This window comes from Notolabrus celidotus, chromosome 9 (assembly GCF_009762535.1).
Source record: "Notolabrus celidotus isolate fNotCel1 chromosome 9, fNotCel1.pri, whole genome shotgun sequence".
Taxonomy (NCBI): Eukaryota; Metazoa; Chordata; class Actinopteri; order Labriformes; family Labridae; genus Notolabrus; species Notolabrus celidotus.
In genome coordinates, this window is record NC_048280.1 from 2,114,839 (window position 1) to 2,136,671 (window position 21,833).

Here is a 21,833-nt window from a genome sequence, read left to right on the forward strand (position 1 = left end):
AAAGGAAGGGAAAGAGAGGAGGGGAGGAGGGGAAGTTTGTAACGGAGAGGAAAACAGAGAGATGAATAAAGGAAAGGTTGTTTAGAACAGAGAAGAAGGGATGACATGTTGTTAACTGTGAGCTGATGTGAGTTACAGAAGAAGAGGAGGAGGAGGAGGGAGATGGAGGACGTGGTGGATGTTTCCCAGCAGCCTTGTGTGCTCTGTGAGGAGGAGGAGGACTGTTAGACTGAAGGGACTGTGAGTACTCAAACACAATCTGAGTCTAACACAAACTAACTCTCAACAGGTCACAGTCTGAGGTGTGATCACTCTGAAGTCAGGAATCAATGCTCTGATTGGGTTTACATGTTTCAGGAAGGAGCTGGGTATGGACATGTTGTCCCACAATGCACTGCAGAGGAAATGGAGGAGCATCCCTCAGTAGTAAACCTTCATCATGTAGATTCAGACATCCAATAGTTTCACCAAATACTTGCAGAACTAACAACTTTCACATCCACCTTAGTTAAACTTAGACTTGGTGTTGACTGCTTATTAGCTAACGTTAGCATTCTAACATTAGGGTGGCAATCAAAGGCAGACTCAACTCAACTTTATACACACAAGCATGGAGCCCAAAGTGCTTCACAAAAGAACAGAGACAGAGTATGTGTAAAATAATAAAAATATGTAATCATAAAAATGAAAAATACTTAAAAATAAAATGAAATCAATAAAGTAAAATTAATAAAACAAGTAAGAGTAGAAAGCAAAAATAAAAAAATGAGTAAAAGTCAAAAAGATCATATATATACAAGAAATAAATTGATTGATAAATAAGATAAATAAATGTTTAAATTAGCAGAAGTCCAAAATAAACTCAGAAATCTAAACTGCTGCAAACGAAAAGGAAGTGCTGCAAAAAGCTGAAAAGGCTGCATTAACAGCAAATGTGCTGCAAATACACAAATGATGCAAAATCAAAAACACACAAAAGCAGAAAACAGCTGTTGAAGGTAAACGCTGCAAATTATGCCCTCTCTGCGTTCGTGTGTTTTTGACTCGGCATTTATAGCTAAGGTTATTGTTATTATATTTTTATTTTATTTTTTATTGTAGTTCTTATTCTTATTCCTATTCTGCCTTGTACAAAGAGAGCACAGTTTACTGAAGTCAAATTCCTTGTGTGTTCAAGCATACTTGGCGAATAAAGCTGATTCTGATTCTGATTCTGATTCTGATTATTTGTGTGCAGCTGTTTTGGCTTTTGCAGAATTTTTTTTTCAGTTTCTGGTAGGGCTGGGCGATAATTCAATTACGATAATTAAAGTGATATAGTTTTTCTCAATATAAATATAAAACATGTTGGATTAAAAATTTGATTCAATAAACCTGTAGTTACACCCCCCAGCCACTAAAAATGGAGGGGGTGCTAATTAGGGATGGGTACCGAATTCGGTACTTTTATAGGTACCGACCGAATTCCGTCGGTACTACCGAGTACTGACTCATGTAAAATCAAACAGTACCATGTTTCGGTACCTGAACGCATCCCTGTGACTGTGAGGGAGTGGAAGAGGAGGCGGTTGTCCAGACTTTCACCCTGTAATGAAGTCAGAGACTGACCGGGTGGACGTCTCTGCTCTCTGCAGCTGACGGGCGAGCACACTCACCGTGAGGCAGAGCTGCAGGAGGGTTAAGTTTATTTTATACAGTCTATGGTTGAGACTGACCCTCTCGCTCTGACTACCTGCCCTGTTTATAACCGTTCCTGTGTGCGTGAATGCCCAACATGTAAATTGTGTGTCCTGTTATTATAAAGAGACGGAGAACTGACTTTCCCCGTCTGCAGGCGTTCACGTGTGTTCATTGATAAACTCCTGAAAGAGCAATTAGACGCCACGAGCACGTGTCAGCTAATATATCTAATCACCTATATAATCCTGTTTCTGTTCATTTCAGGTTAAATTAAATAAATATGTTAAATTAAACAAATTTGAGATTTTTTTTATTTTAAATTAACATTTATTACCACATAAAAACGCAAAAGTACCGAAAATTGGTACCGTTGAATACCGGTAACAATTCACAGGTACCGGATATCGGTACCGTATCGGTTCAAATATGAAAGGTACCCATCACTAGCGCTAATGAGTCTTAAACGCTAGTTGCCACCAAACATTAGACAAAGGAAGAAGACGGCATTGAACAGCCAATCATGTCGCAGACTGAGAGGTAGGCGGGGCTTAAAGACGTTCGAAGTGGAACGTAAACTCAGCTGAAACGAGCAACAGCGACACTGAAGGAAACTCAAAACCTAGCAGCTCAAAGCAGAGTCAACTATTAACTATTAACTTCATACACTTCATTAAATATACTTTCAGCATGTGGGTAAAGGAAGAACACAGAGACAACTTCTGCTGTGCATTTCTAACACATTTCATGTCCACTGCACTGCACTGTGGGAAACAACATCACTGTACCTGTAACCCTTAGTAATCTTAAAGGGGAGCGCACAACTCAAAACAATACTCTACTAAACTGATACACAGAATATACTTTGAGATATACTTTGTTGTAAATTTAAATCAAATTATTGAAATAACCTCAACCTGAGAAAAATAAGGATTTATAAACTAAAACTTCACAAAGATCTCATCTTACATTAAAGACCTGCTTCCTGTTAGCACCGTCAGAAATGATGGATTCAAGAAGCTCATCAGAAACTAAATCCAGATCCAAACAAACAAACTATCTTCAACTTTCACTCAGGAGCAGAAATCTGACTTTAAATTTAAATGAGATAATTATTTTATATTTATCTTGATAATTATTTTATATTTATCTTGATAATTATTTTATATTTATCTTGATAATTATTTTATATTTATCTTGATAATTATCAATATTTACTGATATGAAACTTTTTATCATGATAACATCATTTTCAGTGTCGCCCAGCACTAGTTGCAGTGTGTTTTGTTTTTTTAGACTTTTGCATGTTTTTAAATGTGGATAGTTTATGCATTTGCAGCACTTTTAGTGATGGAGATGTTGGGACCGTTGTAATTAGTCTGCCCTTGTTGACAGAAAGACCATAAAGGATATGTTAGAAAAAGACAAAAAATATTCAGTTAGGGGGAGGTAGAGCACACAGCCTAGACTGGCATCTCCTCTTGGCTCTGCCTCCCCTGTCTTCTAATGTCTGGCTGCAGACTCTTCCTGTTGTGTGTTGGGTGGTTGGGGCTGCTAGGGTCCAGGTGGTAGAATAGGTAGTATCAGGGTTCTCACTACCTGGAGCTTACATGTACGGAGTCTGGGTCTGTTGAACGTGGCAGTACTGTATGGGTTGGGTTATTAAATTGGGGAGGTGGATATGATGGACAGTGGGAGCTGGCTCTGGGACGCCAGAGTTAACTCTCCGAGGTGTGCCTAACTAAAGGAAACATCAGTGAAGGAAGGAGCCCACTTGATAACCCCAGTGATGTGCCGGCTCTCGCTGCCCATCTGTCCTTTCTATCTCAGGCTTTTGGGGGACATCAGGAGTCATGGGGTAGGGTACTAAACTTATCAGTAGAGGGCGTAGCGGGCTGGGTTTCTTAACTGAGCACTCATCCTTTCTTTCAGCAAAAGCACCTTGTGTTTAACTCAAATTCAAAAAGTTGACCATGACATGAAACAGATTTAATCCAATCAGCTCCTGAGAACAAACCTGTGTTAGCAGGTGAACAAAGCCTTTAGGAGTGGACTGGCTTTCTTTATATTCAGTAACTAGAGACCAGATAACAAGGGAGACCTGTGTCTCTCTCTAATGTTGACTTCCGTGTGTGAACACTGAGCCAGAAGAGAAACAGGAGACTCTTTACAGACACTGAGGGGGAGAAGAGAGGGGAGGGTCAGAGGGCAGGGGGTCGAGGACTTTGGAAGACGAAGTTTGAGAAGGAGTGGGAATAAAGGAAGGAGGGGGGAATTAGCTCAAATGGTAGAGCGCTCGCTTAGCATGCGAGAGGTAGCGGGATCGATGCCCGCATTCTCCAAGAAGCTTTTAAGCATTCCTTAACCCTGAGGTGTGATGCAAGAGCAGAGTGTGTAAGGAATCTCAGTCATTCAGGTTATGGTGATTCAAGGCTGCTTGACTTTGTTCAAATTCTTGCAGGAGGTTCAACTCATTTGGAGATAAAGAGAGTGAAATTGTAGAGTCTGTTAGTTGTTGCCACTTCAGCAGCACAAAGTTAGGCTAGCAGCAGCAATCAGCATTATCATTAGAAGTCTTGACTCAAGCTGCCCAAGATTCCCCAAGCTGCATTGAATCTTATAATAGACCTCTGGAGGATTCAAGCTTGAGTCTTTACTTTACTTGAGGTTTATGTGACAGAGGAGTAACACCAATCTGTGCCGGATCAATGACTTTGTGCTCTCACACAAGCAAGGGTTAAAAGCTTCTTGGAGAATGCGGGCATCGATCCCGCTACCTCTCGCATGCTAAGCGAGCGCTCTACCATTTGAGCTAATTCCCCCTCCTTAACAATTCACTACTGCTTCTTCAGGTTTCGTCTCGAGTGGCCCTTTCTCTCCTTCTCCTTCTGTTGACCCTCCACTACCGGTCATGTTGTCTTCCACCTTACTCCTTCCCCTACTGTTCCTCTGTCCAACCCCCCACAGAGATATCCGTAAAAACTGAGGCAAGTCATACCCCTTTTCAACTGAGGCAGTTTCAGGGCCGGTTCAGAGGTGGGGAGAGCACACCTCCCCTCTCTTTCATGTGCATTCATGTAAAGGTATGACCCCTGAGATATCCGTGTTCCCCACACATAGATGATACCTGGCCAGGCCCATGTTTATTTTCCTCCACTAAGTATCTTCACCCACCATATTTTAAAGTATGCCAAAGCCTGAGGTGGGGAGAGCACACCTCCCCTCTCTTTCCTGTGCATGCATGTAAAGGTATGACCCCTGAGATATCCGTGTTCCCCACTCATAGATGATACCTGGCCAGGCCCATGTTTATTTTCCTCCACTATGTATCTTCACCCACCATATTTTAAAATGTGCCAAAGCCTGAGGTGGGGAGAGCACACCTCCCCTCTTTTTCATGTGCATTCATAAAAAGACAAGTCAGGGAGCGCAGCAGCATAGACCCCAGAGGCACAGAACAGAGCGAGCATCAGTGGCAATGCATATGACACTGGTAAAATCAGACACAGCAGGAAGGAGGAACTGGGCTGGAGGAGGGAGGTAAGAGGTTTGCAGGGAGAGCAGCAATAGAAGGCTGGCAGAGCAGCTGAAATAGAACGACCATTTTGCAAACAAGAGTTTGCCATCATATTTTAAATCTCATAATGATGAATAACCGGCTCCATCACAGTTTTTATTGACCCTGTTCTCTCTCAGGCCTATGGGACCTCCAGGTTGTCTAGTTTGACCCGGCTGCTGGTGACGATGAGCGGGAAGCAGAGCGAGCTGGAGGGTCGCCTGGACGACATGTTGTCCCGAATCGCGATGGAGACCCAGGAAATCAAAGATCTGGAGCAACAGCTGACAGATGGTGAGATGAACCGCTGACCAATCATGAAGTCCCTCTTAAACTGGATCCCTTTGATTGAAGTTTTCCACAGGTCCATCATAAACCTGAGCTCTCTGGTTCTCCTCCTGCTGCAGGTCAGATTCTGGTGAATGAAGCTCTTCAGAGGGACCTGGAGGGAATCATCTCTGGGCTTCAGGGGTATCTGAGAGGACTTAGGGAGCAGGTATGTACTACACCTGATATTAACATGCCTCACACATGTTCAGCTTTGAGTATGGCACTACAAGACTGGCATTAGAAGGCTTCCCCACATGTGTCTGCAGAGATACTCACAACATGCCAACCTGAGGAGGCCTCTTAGATCTGAGCCTCAGGTCTGTGGTGATTCTCACAGTCCTTGGATGCTGCGGTTATCAAAGCGCCTGTAAACACAGTGCGTTCACACAAACAGTGCGTGGGAGTTTTCAGCTTCATGTGTTTGTGTTTCAGGCCTCTAGTGCTCAGGAGCAGGTTCAAACTCTGCAGACTGAAAACAAGAGTCTGCAGCTCCACCTGGAGGTCACTCAGAGACGCTGCAGTCAGCTGGAGGACACTGCCAGAGTTCAGCGACAGGTGAGTGCATGCAGTTTTCAGGAAATAGTGTGTGATATATTTCCCTGGTGGGTACTTATGTCTCTCTCTCTCTTTGTCTTTCATCAGGAGATGTCCGTCCAGCAGGAGGAGCTGTCTCTGTTCCGGATGGAGGCCCAGGCTCTGAGAGACAGACAGGTGGAGAGCAGCAGACAGCAGGTGGAGCTGGAGGCAGAGCTCCAGCAGCTGAGGAAGGAGCTGAGGCATCAGGTCACACAGGGACAGGTGAGCCTTTAAATTTGACACTGTTTGTTACAAATCCTCACAAAGTTGGAGTGTCTGTAAAGTCAAACACCTCGCACGTCATGCCTGGCTGCAGAGAGCTGTTTCCAGATCTTCATAGATGATGAGCGTGATGACACAGATTGTATGAATCCTGTGTTGTGTGTGTTTGTAGTTGCAGCGCGATGCTCTGCAGGCAGCTGTGGACAAGGAAGAACAGACCAGAGAGTGTCAGCTCCAGTCCTCCATGGTCACCCTGCAGGTCAGTTTAACAGCAGTGCAGGATTACAGACAGTACTGTACTTTAATAACACATTAAACTCTGTCTGTCTGCAGGATGACAAGTCATCTCTTCAGCATCTCGTAGAGAGACTTCAGGACCAGCTGGATCAGACCAAAGCCCGGTTCAGAGACAGCAGGATGAAGCAAGATCAGAGCAGAGTTCAGCTGGACCGGATCACTGCTTCCTTGATGCTTCCTCAGGAGGTCCAGAGTGAACCTGATGAGCTGGATGGAGGGGGATACAGGTAAGAGGATTTTTTCACAAGTTATATCAGAATCAAAAGGAAATAATGGAATCAATCAATCTCTATTTACAAAGATCCAGTCCCCTCTTACAGACAGGACTCAGTCTGATCTCATCTTAATCCACCATGAGCAGAGCACTTTGCAGCATTTACACTCGACAGCAGTTAGGTTGAGATCAGCATTTCCAATATGGCTCCCACTGATGATTGGCCGCGACGTCACGGATACTACGTCCATTATTTATACAGTCTGTGTTGAACCCACAGTACTATTTTAGATTGAGCCCAGTCAGGCAGAGGGAGCTGGGACCAGGGGACCAGTCCCCATGAGTTTAGATTTCCAGACGTTACTGAAACTCAGAAATGAATCAGTGACGGTTTCAGGAAGTGTGAGACGAGGCGTGAACGGTTTCATCCAGAGCAGCTGAAACTGTCTTCAGGAGGATCCGTCGTTCTCTCTGTCACCGCTCATGAAGATAATTTAGTCTACATTCTTGTAAGAGGTCACTCTAAAGCAGGGGTGTCAAACATGCGGCCCGCGGGCCAAAACCGGCCCGCCAAAGGTTCAAATCCGGCCCGCGGAACCACTTTGCAAAGTGAAGAAATTACAGAGAACACATTAACTGGAATTTTTCAATGAAAGTAACTACTATTTCAGATTTGTCCTCTGGGGGGTCACATCAAATCATAGGAGTAAACCAAAACCTGAACAATGCTTTTTTTCTTAAAGTGAGAAGATAGATTACTTGCGTTTTGCAAAATTCAGTTGAGATCAGGCGGCAACCTCTGGTCTATAAAATATGAGTCCAATGTGGAAGTGCTAAAAACTGCAGTTCATTGAGGATCCGCTTGAGGCTGGGTCAAGACGATCTTTACAGTAGAAATAAACATGTTTACAGCCTGGTACAAAAGACGAGTGTAGTCTGGATAGCTCATTTCTCTATCGGCACACGCTGTAGGGGTTGAGTTTTTTTCTAATGCAGCAATTTGGAAGATATTGAGATTATGAGTCTTCCAATGAGAGGCACAGCTGACTTGACTGACAGGGGGGAACACTGTAGTTGTTGGCTAGTCAGCCAGCCTCTTTACATCACAATAGCCTGACAGCAGTCGAGCAGCATATTGTATACAGTCTATGGTGCTGACTGAGTGAACCAGAAGCTGAAAAGCGTTTGTTTTTTTTCAGGACTTTTTTTCTCAAAGTGATAAAATAAATGACTTGCTGTTTGCATAATCCGATTGAGATTCATAAAGATTTTTTTGGACACTATAATATGATCCACTAACTACTAACACTAGCACTACACCGCTGCATACAACACTGTCCAGCAAGCAAGCTGTTCATGCTGGAACTGTGGAGTCCAAAATAGTCAACTTTACCTTCTTCATTATTATAATCTATCTGTTCTTTTGCAGTAAACATTAAACTCTGTGTCAGGTGAATGGATAACTTGTGTGTTTGGTGTGTTCGCAGCAGGTCTCAGTGCTTAAAGAGCAAAAGCCCACTGTGAGACTCATCATGGCAAAAAAGACCATACAAACATATTATGTTCTGATTTTGCTGGTCCGGCCCACTTCAGATCAATTTGGGCTGTGTGTGGCCCCTGAACTGAAATGAGTTTGACACCCCTGCTCTAAAGTCTGCAGGACAGGACTCTACCGGTTGCATTAATTCTGATTGTATATAAGTGTTGTTAAAAGTTAGTTTTAGATCTCCTTCATGTTCGTCTTGTAAATTATGTTCCCACTCAGAGTGACGAAGACGATGACGTTACCACAGGATAGAATAGAGCTGGCAGCATGCGTCCTTTGAGTTGCTCGACCGGCGTGGCGACTTCTGTCACAAAGACGACAGGAGACGAGCTTCTCATGAGTCTAAATGGAGTGGACCACATCCACCAGGAACACTAATGTCATGTCTGTGTGGCTCACTTTGACGAGCGTCCGCGAGACTCAAAGAGCTGTTAAGAATGTACAAAATATCTGTGGAATTTATTCCATTACACCAACCAGAGTGCATTCCTTCTTGTCCTACGTTCACACTGTGATTCCAAGTCATTAACCTTTTCTGTTACAGAGCATTTCAAACTTTTCACGTTGTTTTTTTCAACACAAAACATGCCTGTCGACAAGGATGGGATTCGAACCCACGCGTGCAGAGCACAATGGATTAGCAGTCCATCGCCTTAACCACTCGGCCACCTCGTCACGGTGCACACAGCTCCTGAAACACATCATTACATTCAAGGAGTTCACACACACGTCATGGTGAATATTAAATGTGTTGTACATTTCCTGAATTCAAGCTCTCAACAGAGTGAGGAGTCCAGGTTGTGCTGAACTGTAAGTTGGGTTTCTGAGACTCGGCGCCTGTGAGTGCAGCCGAGCAGAGAGCAGAGAGCAGAGGAAGATAAGAGTTGACCTTTGAAGCAGAGAGGAAGAGTCACATGACCCAGCAGCTGGTTCAGTGTGTCACACTTACAGCTGACAGAGACAGAGGTCCCAGACAGGAGGGTTTCTGAGAGCTGAAACTGACGCTACATGAACTTTAAAGATCTGAATCACAGAGTTCTTCAGTTTGCAGGCAGAACACACTCTCACGCACACACACACACACACACACACACACACACACACACACACACACACTTACACTCACATACACTCCTCGACGTCTGCTCTCACACCACACAGCCGAGAAATGACAGTGGAAAAGTAAATGGAGAATGCGGGCATCGATCCCGCTACCTCTCACATGCTAAGCGAGCGCTCTACCATTTGAGCTAATTCCCCGGTGCATTAAAGGAGCAGTCCGCTAAAAATTTCTCCACCAAGTCTCAAGCATTCAAGCTTTATCTCTTTTAGCATCCCGGTAGAAAGGAGGTTGGAAACATATTCTGTTCACAGGACTTGTAATGCATTCTGATACAACATTTCTTCCAGGCGACCCTCCAGCTCACTCTGCTTCCCACTCATCGTCACCAGCAGCTGGGTCAAACTCGACAACCTGGAGGTCCCATGGGCCTGCGAGAGAGGTCGGCCAGTCAGAGCAGGGTCAATAAAAACTGGGATAGAGCCGGTTATTTATCATTATGAGATTTAAAATATGAAGGCAAACTCTAAATGGTCGTTCTACTTAAACTGCTCTGCCTGCATTCCCTCGCTGCTCTCCCTGCAAACCTCTTCACAGCCCTCCTCCATCCCAGCGCCTCCTTTCTGCTGTGTCTGATTTTACCAGCGTCACCGATTCTTGCTCTGTTCTGTACCAGGCGGGTCTTTGCTGCTGCTCTCCCTGCCTTGGCAGAGATAAGAGGTGTGCTCTCTCCGCCTCAGGCTTTGGCGTTCCACGTACGCAAATGGAAGGGCGTACGTGGAATGCCTGTTCTGTGCCCTGGGGGTCTTTGCTGCTGCTCTCCCTGCCTTGGCTTCTCATGCATGAAATAGATATGAGTTGTGCTCTCTCTGCCTAAGGCTTTTGGCATTCCACATGCAACACACACACACACACACTCACACACACACACACACACACACACACACTCCTCGACGTCTGCTCTCACACCACACAGCCGAGAAATGAGAGTGGAAAAGTAAATGGAGAATGCGGGCATCGATCCCGCTACCTCTCGCATGCTAAGCGAGCGCTCTACCATTTGAGCTAATTCCCCGGTGCATTAAAGGAGCAGTCCGCTAAAAAATTCTCCGTCAAGTCTCAAGCATTCAAGCTTTATTGATCTCTCTTAGCTCCCCGGTAGAAAGGAGGACTTGTAAAGCATTCTGATACAACATTTCTTCCAGGCGACCCTCCAGCTCACTCTGCTTCCCGTTCATCGTCAACAGCAGACGGGTCAAACTAGACAACCTAGAGGTCTCATGGGCCTGAGAGAGAGGTCGACCAGTCAGAGCAGGGTCAATAGAAACTGTGATAGAGCCGGTTATTTATCATTATGAGATTTAAAATATAAAGGCAAACTCTAAATGGTCGTTCTACTTAAACTGCTCTGCCTGCCTTCCCTTGCTGCTCTCCCTGCAAACCTCTTCACAACCCTCCTCCATCCCAGCGCCTCCTTTCTGCTGTGTCTGATTTTACCTCTCAGATGCCCGCTCTGTTCTGTACCTCTGGAGAGTCTTTGCTGCTGCTCTACCTGCCTTGGCTTCTCATGCATGAAAGAGAGGGGAGATGTGCTCTCTCCGCCTCAGGCTTTGGCGTTCCACGTACGCAAATGGAAGGGCGTATGTGGAATGCCTGTTCTGTATCCCGGGGGTCTTTGCTGCTGCTCTCCCTGCCTTGGCTTTTCATGAATGTAAATGAAAGAGAGGGGAGGTGTGCTCTCTCCGCCTCAGGCTTTGGCGTTCCACATAAGCACATGGAAGGGCATACGTGGAATGCCTGTTCTGTATCCCGGGGGTCTTTGCTGCTGCTCTCCCTGCCTTGGCTTCTCATACATGAAATAGATATGAGGTGTGCTCTCTCTGCCTCAGGCTTTTGGCATTCCACATACGTGCATGGAAGGGCAGGGAGCTCCCAGAACAGAGCAATACCACCAAATATAACTTACTGCATGTAAGTAATGAACTCATCAGACGGGATTGGTCCTGACTGAAATACCTTTTCAGAATTCTGTTGAGGTTGCCTTTTTAAGGGGTTCAGAAAAGTTCCAGGTCTGATCTCGACCCTCTAACTTGTCTTGGTGTTTATTCAAACAATAGATCAACGTGTAACCTTGTGAAGTGTATGGTTCTAAAAGCTGCTGTGTGTCTGTTTACAGTCCGGTCAGTTCGGAGGACATGTGGTCCAGGAGTATGGAGCAGCTCTACAAGGCGGTCCAGCAAAGCAGGACCAGCAGGGACAAGCTCCAACAAGACCAAAGCCACAGCCAAGAACAGATCGCAAGACTGCAGGCCCAGTTAGTCCAAGACGAGGATCAGATAGCCCAGTTGGAAGCCCAGGTGATCTCTGGTGTGGAGCAGGAGTCTGAGTGGAGGCTGAAAGAGGAGCTGGAGGATCTGAGAGTCCGACTGCAGAAGTCTCAGAGCAGGAACAGACGCATTCAACACAAACTGGTGAGTCTGCATCGGTCCAGACCAAAACCTCAAGTCCTTGTTCATTTTTCTTAAAGTGATGTTTGTTTATGTTGTGCAGGAGGCGGAGCTTCAGCAGAGCCGAGTGCAGCTTCAGGATGTGCTGAAGGAGAGAGACACGCTTCTAGAGCAGGTCAGAGGACAGAGTCAGGACTTTATCCTCGAACACACAATATACAGTTAAAGGAAGCAGCAATGCATGCTGGGACTGATGGTCACGTCGTGTGTTTCAGCTTCGTTCACAGAGCAACATGAATCAGAGGAGCCTCCACAAACTGAAGGAGAAGCTACGGCAGCTCAGCAGGTCCATGTGTGACTCCGATCAGCTGACTGCAGATCAGCTGACGTCGACCATCGAACAGCTGAGACATCTGAACCACAGCGTGGAGCTGCTGCACTCCAACTCTGACCAGGTGCTTTGACTTTAGCTGTTCAGGGTTGTAGGAAACATGCAGATTGAAGCACAGAGTCTCGACCGGCCTGAAGGATCATTTCTAACTCTCAGAGATGAAACCATATTTTTGATTTGCTCTTGTTTGAAGAATTTGAATGAATGTGGGTGTATTATTTATGAGCATTTCATTGCTGTAGGTCAGCTTTTACACTGGTTAAAATATCATAACTATTATAATAATCTTAATTTATATATCACTTTTCAAAACAGGGTTTTTTAAATAAGAAAAAAAATAATAGAAAATAAAAGACAAATGTGAGGAAGACAAATAAAAGGAAATAAAACACTGTTGGAAGAATAAAAAAAAACAGAAGATTAAAGATTAAAACAATCAGAAATATACAATTGAAAAATAGAAAAGAAATCATAAGATTGAAGTATTAAATAAATTATCAAATAGATTTTTTTTCTTTTTTTTCCTCTTGTCTGCATATATATTTCTGGTTTGTGTCATGTTTGTCACAAACTGTCAAATATTAATGCAATTTATTCTTGCAGCAAAAGAAAGGAAAGAAAACATTTTTCTTTTGTGCTTGTGACTGTGTGCATAAATTATAAAATAGAATTATTAAATAGATTATAAAAAATTAAAGAATAAAATTGTAAAAAAATAAATATTAAATAGAATATAAAATCAATTTATACAATAAATTATTACATCAAATTGTTAAATAAATAATTACATAAATTAAAGATTTAATTGTAAAAAAAAAATTAAATAAAACCAAAAAATGAATTATTAAATACCATTATAAACTAAAATTATGAAATAAATTATAACATTAAATTATGAAATACATTTTAAAATAAAATGATTAAATAGATTATTAGATACAATCAAAAAAAAAAAATCAAATACAATTATAAACCAGAACTATACAATATAAAATACAATTCTTAAATAAATGAAAACTATAAAATCCTGCCTGTGATACTGTCACGTTAAGGTGACATCTCCTGTAAAAGCACAGTGATAAAGATGTGTTTTTAAAAGAGGTATAGAAGAGGATAAAGAGGTTGTGTATTCAAAGGTTAAAGCTTCTTTCTTCTGACCAGACACTTGATGATTTGTTTCATTGCAAACTGAGCTGCAGCATTCATAAGCTTTAAGAGGCTGTGCTGGGGTTTTGTTGGGACCTTCATAGAACATCAAACTTCTTAAAACCTCAAGTATGTTCAGAATTATCAGTAAAATGTTTTTATTTCAGATTCAAACTTAAACCACATTTATAAATCTGTCCGTCAGAACTCTGCGGACGAGCTCGGCAGCGGGGACACACACACGCTGCAGTCTGAACACACACACGCGGTGGAGGAGCTGAAAGCTGAGCTGGCCAAAGCTCAGAGACACACACAGAGACTGAGACAGAAGCTGGACCAGACCAGGGCCAGAAACAGGACCAGGACTGGAGAAGGAGGACAGTGGTGCTTTATACCTCCTGGACACAGCGTGAGACTTTCCACCTCTTCTTTACTCTCTCACTCTGACTCAGTCTGACTGATCTGTTCTGGGGATGAAGGTTGATCCAAACTTTCTGTCTCTCAGGCTCACAGTCTGGGCTCTCAGGGGACTCAGGACTCTGGTTTGGGTCTGCCTAACCTCAGTTCTCCAGAAAGAGGGCAACAGAAGAACAAACCACCCACAGGTGGAGGGTTCTGGGTCTACATTCCCCCGGGACACACCGACTCAGGCACAGGTACCGCGCCATGCATTCATTCATCACTGTCACAAAATACTGAAGGTCTCATTTACAAGTTTTGGTTGAATGATTCTTTGATTTTAAAAATGTGGTCGTACATTCAAACAAATAAGATAAGAAAATATGATGAGATCAGACTGAGTCCTGTCTGTAAGATGGAACTGGATCTGACCCTGTCTTGATGTTGGGTCTTTGTTAATAATAGAACATAGAGTACGGTCTAGACCTGCTCTGTTTGGAAAGAGTCTGAGGAGAACATTTGTTGTGATTTGGTGATTTATAGATAAAGATTGATTAATTGATTGGCAATGACTCTCTGGGGTCTCAAACCTGCAAGTTGCCCTTCCTCCTTTATGCGTTCAGAACAGTTGTCATGTGAGTGTAGATGTGTCCTGAGGTGTGGACTGTCTCCAGCAGCAGCAGAGTGGAGGGACAGCGGAGGAGGCAGTGACGCCGACAGGAGCCCAAGAGGACTGACTCCTCCTCCTCCTCCTGACCCAGCAGCAGCTGCCTCTGCTGGGCTCTCTGTCAACCCCACTCCCCTGATCGGACCTGCCTGGCTGCTCTCACCTGCAGCTGTCGTCTACAGTCCTCCAGCAGGAGGCGCTGTGCTGCAGTGTAACATCCCAGAGCACAAAGACAAGGTGAGTATGAGGAGCCTGAATCACACTCACACTCACAGCAGGGGAGGGGTCACAATTCACTGTGAGGAACCTGCTGAGTGTTTGTGGTAACTATGGATGCAATGTTTTTCAAATTTAAAAAAAGTGTGTGTGTCTTTGTGTGTGTGTGTGAGTCAGGAGGTAGACAGGTGTGTGTGCGAGTGTGTGCACAAAGAAGCAGAAAGACTGGAGGAGAAGAAGAAACTACAATTGGAGGTTAAACATCTACGACACTCACTGAGACGAAACAGGTAACACATCTTGTATGTGTCATATATCAATCAATCAAATCACAACAGATGTTCTCCTCAGACTCTCTCCAAACAGAGCAGGTCTAGACCGTACTCTATGTTCTATTATTAACAAAGACCCAACATCAAGACTGGATCAGATCCAGTCCCATCTTCCAGACAGGACTCAGTCTGATCTCATCTTAATCCACCATGAGCAGAGCACTTTGCAGCATTTAGCAAGTTACAGTGGCAAGGACAAACTTCCTTTAACAGGCAGAAACCTCCAGCAGGACCAGACTCATGTTAGACACACATCTGCTGAGACCGTGTTGGAGAGAGGGATAGAGGGAGATGAAGAGAGAGAGAGAGATGATAGTGGGGAGACGGATAGTAGTAGTTGTAGCAGCTGGAGTCTGGCACGTCCACAGCAGCAGAGATCCAGAGGAACCTACGAGACAAGGGAGCTCAGGGCCTCCAGGAAGGTCTATGGTTAGTAACTTTAATGGGACAGGGAGAGTTAAATAAGTGATCCCAGTGTGTCAGTCTAAGCCTATTGCAACATTTTTAAGATCTGGTCCAAGCCTGATCCAGCTCTAACTATAAGATTTATCAAAAAGGAAAGTTTGAAGCCTACTCTTAAAAGTAGAGAGGGTGTCTGCCTCCCGGACCCTGACTGGTAAATGATTCCCAAGGAGAGGTGCCTGATAACTGAATCAAGTGGCAAGGACAAACTTCCTTTAACAGGCAGAGACCTCCAACAGGACCAGACTCATGTTAGACACACATCTGCTGAGACCGTGTTGGAGAGAGGGATAGAGGGAGATGAAGAGAGAGAGAGATGATAGTGGGGAGACGGATAGTAGTAGTTGTAGCAGCTGGAGTCTGGCATGTCCACAGCAGCAGAGATCCAGAGGAACCTACGGGACAAGGGAGCTCAGGGACTCCAGAAAGGTCTAAGAAAAGAGAGAAGAGAGGGAGACCAGAAGAAAGAAAAAGAGGAGAATAAATGGTGAAAGAATGACAGAAGGAAAGCAGGGGATGAGAAAAGGAGACATAAAGGATGAAGAAACATGGAAAGAAGAAAGGAAAAAGGAAGATAAAGGAAGTGAGTGAAGTGAAGGAAGCAAGGAAGGAAGGAGAGAAAGAAAGAAAGAAAGAAAGGATGAATAACAGACCCAAAAAAAGAATCTCCAGCAGAGATCCAGAGGAACCTACGAGACAAGGGAGCTCAGGGACTCCAGAAAGGTCTATGGTTAGTAACTTTAATGGGACAGGAAGAGTTAAAGTAAGAGACAGGCAGAGAGAGGAGAGAGAGGGAAAGACAGGATCCCAGTGTGTCAGTCTAGGCCTATAGCAGCACAACTAAGAGCTGGTCCAAACCTGATCCAGCTCTAACTATAAGCTTTATCAAAAAGGAAAGTTTGAAGCCTACTCTTAAAAGTAGAGAGGGTGTCTGCCTCCCAGATCCAGACTGGTAGATGATTCCAAAGCAGAGGGGCCTGATAACTGAAGGCTCTACCTCCCATACTACTGGGTCTATGTGTGTGCAGGAGCGTGATGCAGGTGTGTGATGAGGTGGAGTGTGTGGAGAAAACTCTGCTGAAGAGACGAGCTGAACTCCGGCAGGCCGACAGACTGCTGCTGGAGGCTCAGAGCTGCATTCACACCTCCAGAGACAAGGTACTCAAACACACACACGCCTGCACACACACACACACACACACACACACACACACACACACACACACACACACACACACACACACACACACACAGCTACTCGTTTCTCCCTGTATCAATCAACTTCATGATTCCTGTGGATTTCCTCCAGGCCAGCTCAGCTCAGCAGGAAGCCGACATGCTGCTGCAAACAGCTCAGGACAGCGCCACCTGTCTGTGGGAGGCCACTCAGCAAATCAGGTGAACTCCCTCAGGCTGACCTCTGACCTCTCAGATAAAAGCACCTGAATCTTCGTCATCATTGTCTTACTTTACGGTCTCCAGAGAGCTGCAGGAGGAGGTGGAGGAGCTCGGGAGGAGGAGGCAGGAGGAGGAGCACAAGCTGAAGGAGGTGAAGGAGGCCGTGAGGAGCAGAGACGAGGAGTTCACACAGCTGGGCGCAGAGATAGAGTCAGCTACAGACAGGTACTCAGCACACCTTCACCTCCACTGACCTCTTTGAGTTCTCCTCGTACGGTTTTTAATAACACACTCTTGTATGAAGCTGAGTCAAACTAAGACCTGTGTGTTTGTGTCGTTAGGTTATCCAATGTGCTGTCGGACCTTCAAGAGTCTCAGAAGCATCTGCACTCAGTCAGCGATCAGGTAAACACACGACTTCTGATCAAAATGTTTCACTTTTTCTCATTGTTTCTCTTTGTAACAAAAATTTTACTTTTTCATGATTTTGCACCTCACAAGAAAAAATGTCACTTTTTCGTGATTTTTTAATAAATGACGAAAATGTTTCACTTTTTCTGTTTTTTTTGCTTCAGATGAAAATTTTCACTTTTTCATGTTTTTTCGCTTCAAATGAAATTTTTTCACTTTTTCATGTTTTTTCGCTTCAAATGAAAATTTTTCACTTTTTCATGTTTTTTCACTTCAAATGAAATTTTTTCACTTTTTCATGTTTTTTCGCTTCAAATGGAAATTTTTCACTTTTTCATGTTTTTTCGCTTCAAATGAAAAATTTTCACTTTTTCATGTTTTTTCGCTTCAGATGAAAATTTTTCACTTTTTCTCATTTTTTTACTTTGGAGGAATAAAAATGAAATTTTTTAATGTTTTATTGCCTCAGATGAAAAAATGTAATTTCTTCATGTTTTTTGGCTTCAGATGAAAATTTTCAATTTTTCTCATTTCTCCGCTTTGTAAAAAAAATTTCACTTTTTCTTGTGTTTTTGCATCAAATGAAAATTTTTCACTTTTTCATGATTTCTTGATTTATAACAAAACTTTAATTTTCCATGTTTTTGCGCTTCCATCTAACAAACAGTCATAAACATTCCTGCATGCCGGTTTCGTCATAGCCCCACCTGCTGGTTAGAGGCAGTACTGCAATCTCCTCTCTGCTGAAAATCACCTGTATGCTCACAACATCTTCAAACCTTACCTCTGTATTAATTCAGTAATGGCTGCAGCACAGGCAGATCCTCACAATGAAACTAACCCACTTGTTCTGTTACTTGTGGCTGTGTCAGAGAACAGCATGTAAACACTCGTGTCCTTCCTGCAGGCGGAGCAGCAGGAGCAGAGGCTGCTTCAGAGGAGGGAGGAGCAGCAGACTGAAAACCAAGGACTGGAGGAGATCAGAGAGGAGGAGCAACGACTGCAGAACAGAGTCAAGGTGACCAGAAGAGGGCTGGAGATATCAAAGTTATATTTCTTATGATGCTAAACCAGAGTTACGGGGACTTTTACCCGGCCCCCATGGCTGTCCTCAACAAAGGGACAGGATCAGACACATGGCCAGGTTAGTGATTTCTACTGATGATGTCTGATGTTTGTGTGTTTGTGTGTGCAGGAGCTGTTGGAGCAGCAGGAGGCATTGTTGAGTGAGCGGAGGTCCACAGTCTCTGCTCTGAAGGAGGAGGAGCAGAGACTGAGCACTGTGCGGTGTGAACTGGACACACACAGAGCAGGTACCTACACAAACACAAACACCTGAATCAATGCTCTATGTCAGCTGATTTCTAATACTGTAGCTCTAACTTTATGTGTGTGTGTCTCCAGAGCTAAAGCAGGTCCTCCAGGAGTTGCTTGCAGAGCAGCAGGGGCTGGAGGACGTGAAAACCAAACACACCCAGAGTCTCCAGCGGCTCCAGAAGAAGCAGGACCGGCTGGACAGAATACGAGAGGAGGTGGACCGGACGAAGGATGAGCTGGACCTTAAGAGGGAGGAACTGGACGGAAAGCAGGCCGAGGTGGACCGGATGAGAGACGATCTGGTCCAGATGGAAGACGAAGCGGGCAAGAAGAAGGATGAGCTGGAAAAGATGAGAGAGGAGGTGTGTAGGAGGAAGGATGAGTGTGATCAGATGCAGGAGGACGTGAGTAAGAAAAGAGAAGAGCTGAGTGAGCTGCATCGAGAAGCCGAGTCCCAGAGAGAGGAGGCGGAGACACGTTTCAGAGAGACTGAAGGACAGCGCACAGAGCTGAAGGTGTGTGTGAAGTCTTTAATTTACAGAGCAGAGGATTCATGAAAAGAAGTGACAGTTACAGGAGGAATAATCCTGGATGTCTGTGTTCAGGAGCTGCAGGAGGAGCTGAGCAGGAGGAGGGAGGAGAGGAGCAGCATTCAGGAGCAGTGTAGACACCTGGAGGCCAGACGCAAACATGCCGACAGGTACACACACACACTTTAATATCCATCAGCTCCATCTGTCTGCAGGAGGAAGCACATTAATAACAAACAAGAACAGTGATTGAGTTTCTGTTCATTCACAGGAGTCTGTCTTCTGTGGAGGTGGAGCTTAACAAACAAAGGGAGGAGCTTAGTCGTCTCAAACAGGAAGTGGACAGAGAAACAGCAGCTCTCCAGGAGCAGCTAAATGGTTCATACATATATTTATACTGTACATTCATTCATTCATTCATTCATAGATTCATGGATTCATTCATTCATACATTCATAGATTCATTCATGCATTCATTCGTAGATTCATTTATTCATGCATTCATGCATTCATTCATACATTCATTCATTCATGCATTCATTCATACATTCATTCATAGATTCATTCATACATTCATTCATACATTCATTCATTCATGGATTCATACACTCATACATTCATTTGTACATTCATTCATACATTCAGACATACATTCATGCATTCATTCATATATTCATTCATAGATTCATACATTCATTCATAGATTTATTCATGCATTTATACATTCATCATGCATACATTTAAATCAACATTCATTCAAACAAATATATTCATTCATTCATACATAAATATATTCATTCATTCATACATAAATATATTCATTCATACATTCATGCATTCATTCATACATATATATATCCATTCATATATTCATTTATTCATACATTCAATCATTCATACATTCATATTTACATATATTCGAACATTATACATATATTAATTCATTTATACATTCATACATATATATATATTTATTCATTCATTCATACATAAATATATCCATTTATACATTAATTAATTCATACATTCATTCATTCATACATTCATACATATATATATATTTATACATTCATTCATACACACATTGAAACATTCATTCATACTATCATACATTCATGCATTCATTCATACATAAATATATACATTCATAGATTTATTCATACATTGAAACATACATTCATGCATTCATTCATATATTCATTCATTCATTCATAGATTTATTCATGCATTCATACATTCATTCATAGATTTATTCATACATTCATTCATTCATAGATTTATTCATACATTCATTCATTCATTCATTCATAGATTTATTCATGCATTTATACATTCATTCATACATCAATATAATCATTCATACATTCATTTATTCATACATTCATATTTACATATATTCGAACATTAATACATATATTAATTCATTCATACATTCATACATATATATATTTATACATTCATTCATACATAAATTGAAACATTCATTCATACTTTCATACATTCATTCATATTTCATACATTCATACATAAGTACATACAAATTTTCATTCATTCATACATACATGTATTCATTCATGCATGCATTCATTCATTCATTCATTCATTCATTCATACATACATGTGAGTATAACTTCTAACCCATCACACACTGACTTCATCACATGACGTCTAAAACACACTGCCTGATATGAACAGCTGACCTCATCATCTGTTTGTGTTTCAGAGAACTCTGAGCTGCTGTCTCTGCTCGGTGAACGAGTGCAGGAGAGGAAGAAACAGCTGCAGACCCTGGAACAGGTGCACACACACACACAAACACACACACACACACACACACACACACACACACACACACACACACAGCCTTTACTTCTTGTAGAGTGACTTGATAAGTATTGAAACGATGAACGTCTCTCTGTTCTGTAGGAGGTGAGTGTGTGGAGTGAGCAGCAGCAGCAGAGAGAGGAAGAACTGAAGGAGCTGGACGGACAGATCAAACACAAACAGGTAGATATATGAGTGTTCCAGCTCTCTGTGCACGCTGCTTCATTTACTCAGGTCTGTTTAAGGTGCATCTCTCTCTCTCTCTCTCTCTCTCTCTCTCTCTCTCTCTCTCAGGAGTTGTGTGTTGAATTGGAGGATGTTAAAGGTGCAGTATGTGAGCTGGAAGAAAGAGGGCGACGTCTCACTGAACAGCAGCAGCAGCTCGATCAGCGCGGTTAGTCTGCTCTCGTTAAGGATTCAAAAACAGACACTTGATTTTATTTTGTAACAGATGAATAAATGTGAGTTGTTGTTCTGGTAGAAGAGGAGCTGTGCAAGAAGGACAAATGGCTTATCGACAAAGAGGAGGAGCTCAAGCGAAAAGAGGACGAGTTAATTCAAACGGAGGAGGGGCTACAGCAGAAAGAGGAGGAGCTTCGTGTCAAAGAAGAAGTGCTCGGCAAAGATGAGGTGAAGGAAAACGCTATTTATGAATTTTGCTGAACCTTCTGTTGCTCCTGTTAAATGGGTTTCTTTGTGCGTTAAGGATTTCATCAGGGAGGAAGAAGAGGACCACAACGAGGAGGAGGAGGAGGAGACGTTCTACCTGTCCACAGCTGGACTCAGACCAGACTTCAGATCAGAGGTGAGTCCAG

At 43.2% G+C, this 21,833-nt stretch overlaps 1 protein-coding gene and 5 non-coding genes across 7 annotated transcripts in view; 2 read left to right on the top strand and 4 right to left on the bottom strand.

The window, feature by feature from the left end:
* cntrl (centriolin) overlaps positions 1–21,833 on the top strand; it is a 22,719-nt gene continuing 886 nt past the window's right edge. Inside the window, exons 1-28 of one of the 2 annotated variants that reach the window (XM_034692077.1) lie at positions 1–240; positions 5,374–5,527; positions 5,641–5,729; positions 5,996–6,118; positions 6,206–6,361; positions 6,534–6,620; positions 6,695–6,885; positions 11,655–11,949; positions 12,029–12,100; positions 12,201–12,380; positions 13,668–13,871; positions 13,968–14,118; positions 14,536–14,765; positions 14,922–15,034; positions 16,567–16,696; positions 16,848–16,936; positions 17,021–17,161; positions 17,278–17,341; positions 18,255–18,365; positions 18,543–18,660; positions 18,752–19,179; positions 19,270–19,364; positions 19,466–19,572; positions 20,918–20,991; positions 21,121–21,201; positions 21,313–21,412; positions 21,500–21,648; positions 21,725–21,823. In XM_034692077.1, coding sequence (XP_034547968.1) covers positions 5,422–5,527; positions 5,641–5,729; positions 5,996–6,118; positions 6,206–6,361; positions 6,534–6,620; positions 6,695–6,885; positions 11,655–11,949; positions 12,029–12,100; positions 12,201–12,380; positions 13,668–13,871; positions 13,968–14,118; positions 14,536–14,765; positions 14,922–15,034; positions 16,567–16,696; positions 16,848–16,936; positions 17,021–17,161; positions 17,278–17,341; positions 18,255–18,365; positions 18,543–18,660; positions 18,752–19,179; positions 19,270–19,364; positions 19,466–19,572; positions 20,918–20,991; positions 21,121–21,201; positions 21,313–21,412; positions 21,500–21,648; positions 21,725–21,823 — 3,783 coding nt within the window. In that variant the 5' untranslated portion in view covers positions 1–240; positions 5,374–5,421. Of the gene's footprint in view, positions 241–5,373; positions 5,528–5,640; positions 5,730–5,995; positions 6,119–6,205; positions 6,362–6,533; positions 6,621–6,694; positions 6,886–11,654; positions 11,950–12,028; positions 12,101–12,200; positions 12,381–13,667; positions 13,872–13,967; positions 14,119–14,484; positions 14,766–14,921; positions 15,035–16,566; positions 16,697–16,847; positions 16,937–17,020; positions 17,162–17,277; positions 17,342–18,254; positions 18,366–18,542; positions 18,661–18,751; positions 19,180–19,269; positions 19,365–19,465; positions 19,573–20,917; positions 20,992–21,120; positions 21,202–21,312; positions 21,413–21,499; positions 21,649–21,724; positions 21,824–21,833 lie in introns of both variants that reach the window. The other variant, XM_034692076.1, reaches the window with a different exon arrangement.
* trnaa-agc lies at positions 3,947–4,019 on the top strand. The gene has a single exon. It is a non-coding gene; the product is annotated as a tRNA-Ala (tRNA).
* Positions 4,427–4,499, bottom strand: trnaa-agc. The gene has a single exon. It is a non-coding gene; the product is annotated as a tRNA-Ala (tRNA).
* Positions 9,012–9,093, bottom strand: trnas-gcu. The gene has a single exon. It is a non-coding gene; the product is annotated as a tRNA-Ser (tRNA).
* On the bottom strand, positions 9,606–9,678 carry trnaa-agc. Its single transcript has one exon. It is a non-coding gene; the product is annotated as a tRNA-Ala (tRNA).
* Positions 10,481–10,553, bottom strand: trnaa-agc. Its single transcript has one exon. It is a non-coding gene; the product is annotated as a tRNA-Ala (tRNA).